This window comes from Schistocerca piceifrons, chromosome X (assembly GCF_021461385.2).
Source record: "Schistocerca piceifrons isolate TAMUIC-IGC-003096 chromosome X, iqSchPice1.1, whole genome shotgun sequence".
In the NCBI taxonomy this organism is placed as follows: domain Eukaryota; kingdom Metazoa; phylum Arthropoda; class Insecta; order Orthoptera; family Acrididae; genus Schistocerca; species Schistocerca piceifrons.
The window spans coordinates 246,479,938-246,493,563 of record NC_060149.1 but is presented as its reverse complement, the minus strand read 5'-3'; the positions used below and the strand labels follow the sequence as shown (position 1 = coordinate 246,493,563).

At 45.1% G+C, this 13,626-nt stretch overlaps 1 protein-coding gene across 2 annotated transcripts in view; it reads right to left on the bottom strand.

The window, feature by feature from the left end:
- Positions 1-13,626, bottom strand: part of LOC124721875 — a 524,898-nt gene that overhangs the window by 247,907 nt on the left and 263,365 nt on the right. Inside the window, exon 1 of one of the 2 annotated variants that reach the window (XM_047247018.1) lies at positions 8,238-8,419. The exons of the other annotated variant lie outside the window; for it this stretch is intronic. Coding sequence (XP_047102974.1) covers positions 8,238-8,334 — 97 coding nt within the window. The 5' untranslated portion in view covers positions 8,335-8,419. Of the gene's footprint in view, positions 1-8,237; positions 8,420-13,626 lie in introns of those variants that run through there. 2 annotated transcript variants of the gene reach the window in all.

Below are 13,626 nucleotides of genomic sequence, written 5' to 3'. Positions count from 1 at the left end.
CAAAAAAGTGTCATATACGCACAGATGGCAGTACTTGTCAAAACTAGTAGAAAAGCTCCTGTAACTGTATGTCCGGAAACCAATACGTACTGAGATGTGAGCCAATCTGTCCTATCAATCCCAGCTCTCTCTTACATAAAAGTAAAGACTACAGGCAGCACTGCGTGCAGTTACCAAGTATTCTGATAGATCCCCCATCTTTTCTTCGCAGTGAATGACGCACTGTTTAAAATACACCTGGCTCCATCTGGACTTCATTGAATGCATTGTTCACATGTTCCTGTAACGTCTGCACATAGTCGGTGGATTGGGCATAAGCCAATGTCCTTAAATGGCCCCATAGCCAGAAATACGACTGATTCGGGTCTGGTTAACTGCTAATGGACCTCTTCTACCAATCCATGCCCCTCGAAACGCTGCGGTGAGATACGATCGCACGATCCGTAGAAAATCGTTTGGTACCCCGTCGTGCGTAAACGACAGTTGTTGTCTTTCTGCAAGGGTAAGTCTCCAGTAGCGCTGATAATTCATCGGGCAGAAATAGGTGATACGCAGCATCCGTTTATCCGTTTGGCAAAGTGTATGACCCTATGAGTCTGTTAGTCCTCACGCCTCACCTCCGTGATTACTCGAGAATTTGCATATGCCCACAAGTGTGTATTGTGGTAATTTATTATGCTATCTCCTGCCTACACCGCCGAATACTACACATTACTTAAAATGACGCATATCTAAGTATCGGTTTCAGTACATATAATTATAGGATCTTTTCTTGTAGTTTTGACCAGTACCTCGTCATGTAGGGATATGTAACACCTTTATTTTAAATACTCTGTTCATGACAAGATTGTAACATTTTATCTACGTTAGATACAGTAATTGCTTAGTAGAAAATACTACAGGCAACGGCCTTCCCGCAGTGGATACATTGGTTTCCGTCAGATCACCGCAGTTAAGTGCTGCCGGGCGTGGCCGGCACTTGGATGGGTGACCATCCTAGCCGCCATGAGCTGTTGCCGTTTTTAGGGGTGCACTCAGCCTCGTGATGCCAACTGAGGAGCTACTCGACCGAATAGTAGCGGCTCCGGTCAAAGAAAACCATCATAACGGTAGGGAGAGCGGTGTGCTGACCACACGCGCCTCCTATCCGCATCCTCAGCTGAAGATGACACGGCAGTCGGATGGTCCCGATGGGCCACTTGTGACCTGAAGACGGAGTGCTAGAATATACTACAGTCCAAAATTTTCTGATAGTTGCGCTTCTACACACAATCTGTTACTGTAGTTTCAGTTAAACCATTCGTTTGCCACTATCCAATCTAATTCATTCCACCTTTCATCAGGGATGCGATTCGAAGTTTTGCTACCTGTATGAGAAAAATACTGAATTGTAAAGATGTCAGATAATGGAAAATTGCATGGAAATGTGCGTCTGAGCCACATTTAGTTAATCAAATCAATTGGCTCTTAGTCTGATGCAAAACAATGACTACAATGTGACGACAGCACTGAACTTTTTCGATAAACAGATTTGAGCCCATCCTGAAGCCGCACGACGTTAAGGGCATGTAACGGCTTCAGTATCCATCTGATCGGTGTTAATGTACGATCACCGCAAAGGACATGACCGAAAAACTTACTACTGTCACTAAAGGCTTCCTTCCCCGTTCCATTTACGACTGGGGTCGCAGAAAAACGAACCACTTAGTTGTGTATCTCATAGATGATTTTCACGATGATGTGGAAGACGTGTGTGGCTGTCCTTACTTAAAATATATGATGTATGCAACAAAAGAGTTTACACCATGTATCAAATACTGACTCTTTTAATTTATTCATCGCGAAAAGGAAGCCATCTTTCTTCCTCGATTCTCATTTAAGTTTCCTGAGCATCTGCACGATAGTGACTAATCTTTTCGGTTACAGTGCCATCAACAACTCTCAAGCCTTGCATCCAGTCCTACAGGCGAAGTTGACGGAGGTCCTAAATACTTGAGTAATCCTGCACAAGACACTTCTTGGAGGTTATCTCTTTCTGCAGAATTCCCATATTAATGGAATGTTTCTTCCCCTTTTCTCACCACTGTTCCCACACTGTCTCTATAGGCCTACGTTAATTACATGGTATAGACCAGCATCCGTAGCTGTGGATCATCAACGTATCAGTGCATAAAACGCCGCGTTCAGTTATTAGGCAAGATATAGTGGACCATTTTCAAAGCCTATACAGTACCACAGAGTGTGGTGGACAGAAAGTAGGTAATCGGATGAAGCGAGTGGGAGCACAGGCTACCATGTCAGCACATCAAAACTGAGAACTAAAGAACACTTGACTAGAGTAGCCGCGTGGTCTGAGGCGTCTTGTCACGGTCCGCGCGGCTCCCTCCGTCGGAGGTTCGAGTCCTCCCTCGGGCATGGTTGTGTGTCTTGTCCTTAGCGTAAGTTAGTTTAAGTTAGATTAAGTAGTGCGTAAGCTTAGGGACCGATGACCTCAGCAAAATGGTTCAAATGGCTCTGAGCACTATGGGACTCAACATCTGAGGTCATCAGTCCCCTAGAACTTAGAACTACTTAAACATAACTAACCTAAGGACATCACACACATCCATGTCCGAGGCAGGATTCGAACCTGCGACCGTAGCGGTCGCGCAGTTCCAGACTGAAGCACCTAGAACCGCTCGGCCACCCCGGACGGCCTGACCTCAGCAGTTTGGTCTCATAAAACGTTGCCACAAATTTCCAAATTTTCCTTGGCTAGAGAGAGCGTGAGAAGTGTCATACAGGTGGCCCACGGCATAAAACACCGGGCACGTATTTCACATCTGTGATGCTAGCTGACAAGTATTATCGCAAAAGTGAAGACAAATCGAAGTGTTTAACGCATTATTCGCGAGGACAAACCCCCTGGGCAATAACATGGAGGCCATCAGCATTTTGTTGCGAAACAAATATAAACCAGTCATCAAACGCAGATTTTAAGATTCTCGAATAAAATATTTAAAGAAATCACGCTGGTCATTTTAGCACGGTATCAGAAAACCATAATTTCTGAGAGGTCAACGACAAACATCATGGCAGCATACATGAACTTTGAATTTATATGTGACGGAATACGAGGTTGTGGCCGTACTCAACTTTAAAAATAAAATGAAGCTTGAGCCCATATTTCAGTTCTAAAGCAGACAGATATCTTGTCCATTAACACTGGGACTCAGATTTGGCGGAGAGTTTAGATTTAGTGGAATGCAAAAATGCCTACGACAGGGCTGAACACAAGTGAGATTACAATGGGTTTCGATAATGACTTCGCACATATACCTGGAAATTTCATAAGTGGTACCCTTTCCAGAATTAAGTTTAACATAACTTTAAAACTCAACGGCCTTGCCGCAGGGGAAACACCCGTTCCCGAAGGACCACCAAAGTTAAGCGCTGTCGGGCGTGGCCAGCACTGGGATGGGTGACCGTCCGGGCCGTCATGTGCTGTTGCCAGTTTTCGTGGTGCACTCAGCCTCGTGATGCCAATTGAGGAGCTACTCGAGCGAATAGTAGCGGCTCAGTTGAAAGAAAACCATCTCAACGACCGGGAGAGCGGTATGCTGACTACGCGCCCCTTCTATCCACATCCTCATCTGAGGATGACACGGCGGTCGGATAGTACCGATGGGCCACTTGTGTCCTGAAGACGGAGTGCTTCACTTTACAACTGAATATAAAATTATGAATAGCTTTTAGATATGGTATCCCGTTGTTTGCGACACTATACGCCATCGCCACGGAGCCGCTTTTTGCCAAGACAGAGGCGAGCTTATCGAGGGAGAGATCCAGCATGGCACGGATCTGACACGTTATTGGTAGGTTTCCTGAGGTATGTGTCATCCTATGTCCACTAACCGGCCACGTAAATCCCGTTAATTACGCTCCGGTGGTTTGAGGACTCGGAGCTGGCACCCGACAGCATACCAGACGTGTTCCATCGGATTCAGATCAGGCGAATTTGGTGGCCAAGATATCAACATGAGTGCACTATCATGCTTTTCAAAGCACTGTAGAACGAGTTAGGTCTTGTGACAAGGACTGTTATCCAGCTGGAAAATGCCATCGTTGTCGGGAAAGCACGAAATCGTGAGAGGATGTACATGGGTCGCAATAATGCTCATGCAGTCTACAGCTGTATTGGTGTCCGCAGCTCGTGATCTAGTGGCTAAAGTTGCTGCCTCTGTATCACGGGGTTCCGGGTTCGATTCCCGGCCGAGGCGGGGGTTTTCTCTGCCCGGGGCCGGGTATTTGTGTTGTCCTCATCATTTCATCATCATTAGTTAAAATGGTGAGACTGGAGAGTGAAAAGATTGAGAATGTGTACGGGCGTTGATAACCACGCGGTTGAGCGCCCGATAAGCCAAATATCATAATCATTAGCTGTCTTGGTGCCTTTGACTACTACCACAGGTCTTAGAAGCCCAAGTGAATGTTCCCCATAGCATAGTACTGCCCCCATCAGTCTAGGTCCGTGGCGATGTGCATGTTTCGAGCAGCTGCTGGGTGTCGGAGTATCTGGACGCAACCATTGACCTGGTGTAACAAGAAACGTGATTCATCCGGTTAGGCGACATGTTTGCTCTGATATTTTGTCCAATTTCGATGATCCCGTGCTCATTACAATGGTAGTTGACGAAATCGTCGGGTCTGCATGGAAATATGTAGGTGACGCCTACAATGGAGTCTCATGTTCAACAGTGTTCCCTGAATGGTGTGCTCCAGAATACTTGTTCCATCATTGTACTCAGTCGCCAAATTGCCACAATCGCCGCCTATACTGCTTTACAGAGCTGGCAAGCTTCCGACCTACACGTCCTGTGATGCGGCGTGGACGTCCAACACCTTGTCGCCTACTCGCTGTTTTACCACCATTCTACCATCTTCCACAGATACCCACGACATTAGCACACGAACAGTCGATCACCTTTACCGATCTGTGGTGCTCGTTCCCAGGCGCCGGGACGTAACAATCTACCCTTCTTCAGCGTCTAGTAAGTCAATAGAGTTCCCTATTTGCAGCCCGTACCGTCGCTAAAATGACTTTGTATGTGCACTACTTATGTATTTTCCTTACCACGTTACATGTCCTCAAAACCACCATATGGGAGGTAACCTCGCGCTTGGCAGTAACCATAATGTTTTCGCTTTTCATTGTCGGCAAACGATCAACAGGAAATTAAAATTTAACACAAGTCACGAGAGCTTCTGAACTGGATAGCGGGAGAAGACTGAATTTAAATCAGCCATCATATACACTGAGCTGACTAAAGTCATGGGATGGAGATATGCACATATACAGATGGCGGTAGTATCACGAACACAAGGTATAAAAGGGCAGTGGATTGGCGGAACTGTCATTTGTACTCAGGTGATTTATTTGAAGAGGTTCGAATGTTATTATAGCCTCTCGACGGGAATTAACAGACTTTAAACGCGGAATGGTAGTTGGAACTAGGTGCTCCGGAAAACGTTAGAGAATTTAATATTCCGAGACCCACAGCGTCATGCGTGTGCCGAGAACACCAAATTTCAGTCATTGCCTCTCACCAAGGACAACGCAATGGGCGACGGCCTTCACTTAGCGCCCGAGAGCAGCGGCGTTTGCATAGAGTTGTCAGGACTAATAGACGAGCAACACAACATGAAATAGCCGCCTAAATCGATATCGGACATACGACGAACGCACCCGTTAGTTCAGTGAGACGTAACCTGGCGCTAATGGGCTTTGGCAGCAGACGAGCGACAGCATTGCTGACAAAAAAAATGGCTCTGAGCACTATGGGACTGAACTTCTAAGGTCATCAGTCCCCTAGAACTTAGAACTACTTAAACCTAACTAACCTAAGGACATCACATGCATCCATGCCCGAGGCAGGATTCGAACCCGCGACTGTAGCGGTCTCGCAGTTGCAGATTGTAGCGCCTAGAACCGCTTGGCCGCCCCGGCCGGGCATTGCTGACAGGAGTGCCATTGCTAACAGCGCGACATCGCCTGCAGCGCCTCTGCTGGGCTTCTGAACATATCGGTTGGACCCTAGACGATAGTAAAACCGTGGCTTGCTCAGCTTAGTCCCGATTTCAGTTGGTAAGAGCTGATGGTACGGTTTGAATGTGGCGCAGACACCACGAAGCCATGGACCGAAGTTGTCAACGAGACATGCAAGATCATGGTTGCTGCATAAAAGGGGTGGCCTGTGTTTACATGGAATGGACTGGGTCCGCTGGTAGAACTGAACCGACCATTGACTGGAAATGGTTACGTTCGGCTACTTGCAGACCATTTGAAGTTATTCATGGACTTCATGTTCCCAAACAACTATAGTATTGTTATGGATGACAATGCACCATGTCAGCGGGTCACAATTATTTACGATTGCTTTGAATAACATTCTGAACGATTCGAGCGAAAGATCTGACCACCCAGATCGTCCGACGTAAAACTCATCCAACATTTATGCGACATAATCGAAAGTTCAATTCGTCCACAATGTCCTGCACCGGCAATACTTTCGCAATTATGGTAGATTATAGAGGCAATATGACTCAATATTTTGGTGGGGGCTTCCAACGACTTTTTGAGTCAATGCTACGTCGAGTTGCTGGGCTACGCCGGGTAAAAGAAGGTCCGACACGACATTAATAGGTATCCCATGACTTTTGTCACCTTAGTGTATTCGTTGAGAAACCAATACAAGACCAAACCGGATTAGATAGCTCGGAATGCAGAAGGAATTCAACTATGACTCACAATCAACACCAATCCAAGTCCAAGTACAACTGGAAAAAGGGAGCAGGTTTATTCGAGGCGTTATTGAGATAACAGAATAAGCACTCCGACTTCAGGCCACAAGAGGCCCATCGGGATCATCCGACCGCCGTGACATCCTCAGATGAGGATGGGGATAGGAGGGGCGTGTGGTCAGCACATCGCTCTCCCGGTCGTTATGATGGTTTTCTGTGACCGGAGCCGCTACTATTCGGTCGAGTAGCTCCTCAATTGGCATCTTGAGGCTGAGTGCAACCCGGAAAATGGCAACAGCGCATGACGGCCCAGATGGTCACCCATCCAAGTGCCAGCCACGCCCGACGGCGCTTAGCTTCGGTAATCTGACGGGAATCGGTGTATCCACTGCGGGAAGGCCGTTGCCTAACAGAATAAGTGCCCTGGATAAAATTATGATGCCAGATGTCATTAAAGTCTGTGGTTTGTGTAAGCTACAATATGTAGCTGCGATTTATCCTCCACGGAATATGAAATTTCGAGCTATTTTAGCGAAGGCGGCATGGCAGATATGGAAAGGAAATATTTTCGAGCTGCCTTTCGAAATTACAGCGACACTTATATGTGTGTGGGAGTCTAGGCTTACGCAATCCGGTTGCTGAGCGTAAAGCAATGCACTATGAAAACTCTGGCGACCAAACCATACAGTATAGCATTGTTAGTGTTGCAGGTTGTCTATCTAACGGCTTCCAGGGGCAAGAAAAGTTTCATTTTCAATATTTCATGCAATTGTTGACCTAATTTAAAAATTTAAAATGCTGTCATAATCTACTCATCAAGAGCTATAATCTTATGTTTCGCGTTTAAAACAGTAAGTTAAGTATTACAGTCAGAAGCCGTGTATATGAAGTGAGCCAGCATAACTCACAGTGCGGAAATTACCCACACTGTATTCATCTTGCGCTTAATAATAAGAACACATAGCGACTTCAAAACATAATTTGAAAGCTTTAAGAAACATTTTTCTCGGTGGCACTGCCGACAAAATGGTGGAAGGAAAGAAGGTTATCGCTTACTTCATTTTCGCTGTTCTCGCAGTAAAACTGCAGCATTAGGCATGATGTTTCAACGTATCATCTCTTTACTACTAATTCTATTCGCAACACATTTTGCAGACAGTAATCACATATCTCACTGAACGTACCTGCAGAATTATATCATTGCACGACACATAGTTCGGGAGATATGATGTTTTATACATGAGAGTTCGAGTCTTTGTAGAGGTGGGGCGGTGGTTTACTGTTCCGTCAAAGCGATTCACACACGGAGGGCGATGATCTGTACGATCGTATCCTTATTATTTCTCCAGAGTGCGGTTCGACGTCGAATACATTTGTAATGCCTAGGAGGACAAAAGTAGCTGTGAGGACTAAATGCAAACGTATTGCCGGTTTCCGTGCAGTGTGGCGGGCTTTACCCTGGACGTCCTCGACGATGATGATGGAGGGTCGGTGCGCCTCGGTGAGGCACGAGGCCGCTACCAGCAGGCTGGCACACAGCAACGGCGCCACCATCGCAGCCGACGGCAGCTTCTAGTGCGCGCAGTTTCCCCCCGCCATCTGCCGATGCTTCAGCACGTGCCTGCTGGTGGTGAGAGCTTCCATCCACACTGGCACGCGCGCCGCGTCACGACGCCGCTTATATACAGTCGCGGCGTTGAAAGGTGGGGTGGGGGGGGGGAGGGGAGGGGAAGGGGGGCAGGAAGCTGCGGTACAGATGCAGATATGATGCGCCACTGCTTCCGTCAACGCTACCACTTTCCATCAGAGTTGCGCATTCCAAACTTCTGGAGGTCAAATCACGTAGACCTGAGACCACAAAGCCATAGAGACCCCGCACGCCCCTATGTCTGTCGTGTTGAGCTTTGAGAAGAACATCTAAGTCAGGTGACGGGGAGCAAAAAGCTGAGTTTTTGTCATACGAACTACGCGAAGTGGAACCGCAACGTTTACAGTTTCTCTCATCTATAGCTTAAATCAGCTGAAATACAGACCGTTGTCGTTGAAATAAATTTGCAGAAGGATTTAGGAACATAGCCTGTATACGAACACTATAAACTACATCGAAGGAAACAGTACATTGGCACAAAGTCAGCGCGTATTTGTAAAATATCGTTCTAGATAAATACAACTAACTCTTCATTCACACGAAGTACTGAGTGCTATGGACAGGGGCTCTCCAGTTGACTCCATATTTATAAATTTCCCGCAGGGTTTTGACGCCGTCCTCCACAAGTGGCTTCTAATCATATTGCGTGCTTATGGAATATCGTCTCAGTTGAGCGACTGTAATTGTGATTTCCTGTTCGAAATGTCACAGTTCATAGTAATTGATGGAAAGTCATCGAATGAAACGGAAGTACTGTGTGGCGTTCCCCAAAGAAATGATACAGACCTTCTCCTGTTTCTAATCTACATGAATGATTTGGGAGATAATCTGAACAGCCATCTTACATTGTTTGCAGTTGATGCTGCCGTCTAGTAAAATCATCATAAGATCAATAACAGTTGCAAAATGATTTAGCCAAGAAATCTTTATGGTACGAAATTGGCAACAGACTCCAAACAATAAGAAGTGTGAGCTCTTCACATGAGTAATAAAAATATCCGATAAGATTCGTTTACACGACAAATCAGACAAATTTTAAAACCTGGCAGATCAGTACCCAGGGATTGCAGTTCCGTACAATTTGAATTGGATCACCACGTAGAAAATGTAGTGGAGAAGGTGAACAAAAAACTGTGTGTTATGGGCCAAACACTATGAAGATGCACAATATGTACTACAGAGACTGCCTACGCTACTCTTGTCCGACCTTTTCTGGAGTACTGCTGTGATGTATAGGATGCTTACCAGAGAAGATTGGCGGAGGACAACAAAAAAGTTCAAAGAACGTCATCTCGTTTTGTTTTACCGCGGAAAAAGGGAAAGACTGTCACCGATATGCTAGGCGAGCTGCGGTGGTATTCATTAAAATAAAGGCATTTTTCGTCACAGCGAGGTCTTTTAACGAAATTTCAATCTCCAACTTATTCTCCGAATGCGGAAATATTTCGTCGACTTCCACCTACATAGGTAGGAGTGACCATCCTAGCAAAATAAGAGAAGTCACAGCTCGCGCAGAACGATTCATGTTTTCGTTTGACCCATATGCTATTCGAGAGTGGAATTGTAAGGAAGTAGTCTGGAAGTGTTTCAGCGGTACAGTATTCCACTCTTCAACCAACAACATTCATAAAGATATAAGAAAGATGATAGAAAAAATATGAGGACTCTGCCAAACACTTAAATGTGAATTGTTGAAGGGTCATGTACACGTAGAAGTGGATGTAAAAATAAAGCACTGCTTTTGACAACTGAACTACATCTGTATTGACATTACTCATGTAGTTGTACAGTTAACACAGTTTTTCCTAAATTCCTAATATTAAAGCGATGGTTATTTTTTTATCCTTGGTCAAGTTAAAAGGTAACAAAAAGTTTGGAACACTGTACTGACAATTTTTTATTTATGCAAGCGACGGAAATGCAGTTATTCACCGAATTCCGGTATATGTGGCACAGCGAATCATTTAGTTCACCACTTTCGGAAGAGAAGAAGACAAAATCGCAGTTTGGCAGGAAGCATTTAGTTGTCTGACAATTCTTCAATAATACGTGTTGAATAGTTTATAATGTTTTTGTTAGAAGTGACATCCATTTGTAACAGTAACGTCTGTTTTTACACAAAATAAACGGATATGTTTTATGACTTTTGCTTAATCCAGTGTAGATACCGAAGTATAATCAGGAAGTATAATTTATTAGAAAACGTTGATTATACAGAAAACTCTTGCAGTGAGTCAGACGGTAACATCACATCGTCTTAAAATCTCAGTCAGTCGTGGAAAAAATGGTCAAATGGCTCTAAGCACTATGGGACTTAACATCTGAGGTCATCAGTCCCCTAGACTTAGAACTACTTAAACCTAACTAACATAAGGGCATCACACACATCCGTGCCCGAGGCAGGATTCGAATCTGCGACCGTAGCAGCAGCGCGGTTCCGGACTGAAGCGCCTAGAACCGCTCGGTCACGCCGGCCGGCTCAGTCGTGGAGTTTGAGACCTGAGGATCAACGCACTTTTTCGGGTGTGATTTGTAATGTGCCTTAGTCTTCAGTTTTTATTTAGACACAAATAAATACACTCAAATAGAAGGCCATTCACATCTTCTTGGTAACGATATCATAGAAAAAATATGAGGACTCTTTATGTTTTAAATTAAAAAGATTAATGAGGGACAGCCAAAAGGACTAAAAATATATCCAATTTAAAAATCACAATTGCTGTGAGGTGATATTCTTCTATGAAAAAAGCACTGGAGCTCTGCAGTTCCACTTAACATTTAAAGGACCTGCGCTGGGTGACAACTAACGTGGGAGGAGAGAATATGTTCCATAGAGGTTTAGGGGTGTGAGTAAAGAGATAGGGGTCTGTTAAATGGGAAGAACTATGCAGATGATAGGTAGGAGGAGAAGCGGATCATGGGAATATAAACGGTTGGAAAGACAAAGGTAAGAGGGAGTAATGGACTGCTATTTCACGTCGCTAACTTTATTCACCCAAAGTTGGCTCGCAGACGCACGCGCAAAGGCAGCCGTTACTTGAGAGACGCTGTCGTGTTCAGCGCGCTTCGAATATTGTTCCATGTATAGTGCGCAGGCGCATGCGTAACGGTGATTGTCGGAATGTGGGCTCTTAGAGTTAAAATTCAGGTGTCAAATTAACTGTCGTTAGGCTTGTCATTAGACACAAAATGTTTTCTTTCTGAAGATATTAAAGACATCACCAGGTGCCACGCCTCATCCAGATTACAGCGGCCATCATGACAAAAAAGTCTTCCGTTAAAAGTATTTCCACAGATTCCTCAACAACTGAAAACCAGAAGTATCTCGTCGGGGCCAGAATAATCCGTAGAATGTGGCAGAATTATCCACGAAGTGTCCTGTGGAGAGACAATGCTCGACCATGGCTGACTTACTGGGCTACAAAAGACGTGTGTGGCAATGATCAACGCACCTTTCACGTACAATGCGTGTGGTGTGCCCAATGTAGGCGTTTTGACGCCGGCAAGGTATGCTGTAGATTTCAGCTTGACGCGATCCTAGATCGTTGTTTACCAAACCGAGAAGTGTGAAAATCCTTGTAGGTGGCCGGACATCTTTTTAACATAATGTTTCTTTAGGGGTCTGCATATAGGAGGAATGCCCTCAACTTAAACAGTTCATTCTCCTCTTGAGCTCGTTGGTAATCATGTTTCTTCCTTCTTAAAGTTGTGCTGAAGTGATGTGGAGAATATCCATTATCTCTGAACCCAGACTCTAGGTGTTCCAGCTCCTTTGCAAGGCTGTCTATAGCGGAAACAACTGTCCGGTACGCCAAGGTTCGAAGGACGTCCATAGTTTGTGAAGGCTGGTGGCTGCTAGATACCTGCAGATACAGATCTGTGTGTATGGGCTTACGGTAACCGGAGTGCCCCAAGGATAGATCCACTTTCCGACTGACCAAGACATCCAGACACGGCAGACAGCCACCCTTATAGATTTCCATTGTAAATTGGATATTATCGTGAACTGAATTCAGATGCTGCAAAAATCGTGGCAGTTCGTCTTTACCGTAGGATATACTACCGAAGTATCATTTCCACATCACCAGAAGAGTTTTGATTTAAGTTCTGCCCCTTCCTCAAAGCCTTCGATAAACATGTATGCTACCAGGGGAGAGGGGGCTACCCATGCCATCACCGTTAAATTACTCAAAATATTAACCTACTTTTATTCGACAGAGAACATTGTGAGCAAATTAACTGTGATGCCATGGTGAGTCCTCTCTGTTCTGTGGTAGCAACATTTTTATCGAAGACTTTCAGGAGATGGCGCTTGATTCGGCAGAACTTAAAGCAAAACTCTTCTGTCGATATGTAGATGTTATTTTTGTAGCGTGGCCCGTTAGCGAAGAAGAAGCGTCATGATATTTGCAGCATCTGAATTCATTTCAAGAGAATATCCAATTTACGATGGAAGTGGAGAAGGGGGCTCGGGCTATCTGCCTTTTCTGAACGGCTTGGTCAGTCGGATTGTGAGTGGATTATTGTGGCACTCCGATTACCGTAATCCCACACAGACCTGTATTTACCAGCGTCTAGCTACCACCACGCTTCACAAACTATCAGCGTCCTTCAGACGTAGGACTTTGGTGCACCGGGCACTTGTGTAATGAACCCTGTCTGTCGAACTTTGAATCTGCTAGAGACAGCCTTGCATAGGAGCTGGAACACTATAATCTCTATTCAGATTTAATGGATACCATCCGCATCAGATCAGCACATCTTTAAGAAGGAAGAAAGGTGATCACCCACAACATCAAAAGGAAAAAAAATTGTTCTAGTCCAGGCCGTATTTCGTCGAAATCAGGCAGAATCCTAAGAAAACATTCTGTTGAAGGTATGACCAACCACCTACAAAGAACTCTACACTTCGTGGTTCGGTAAAGGACGATCTAGGGTCACGCCAGACTGGAATCTACAGAATACCTTGCCAGTGTGGCAAAGCGTGAATTTGTCAGACAACACACACAGTACATGAAAAGTGCGTTGAACATGATTGCTGCACTCGCCTTTCTCAGACCAGTAAGTCAACTATAGCCAAGCATTGCATCTCCACAGACATTCCATGGATTATTCTGTCACGGAAATCTTGGTCATGGCGAGATCCTTCTGGAATCAGTTATTACGGACTCTGTAGAAATACATGCGGCAAAATATCT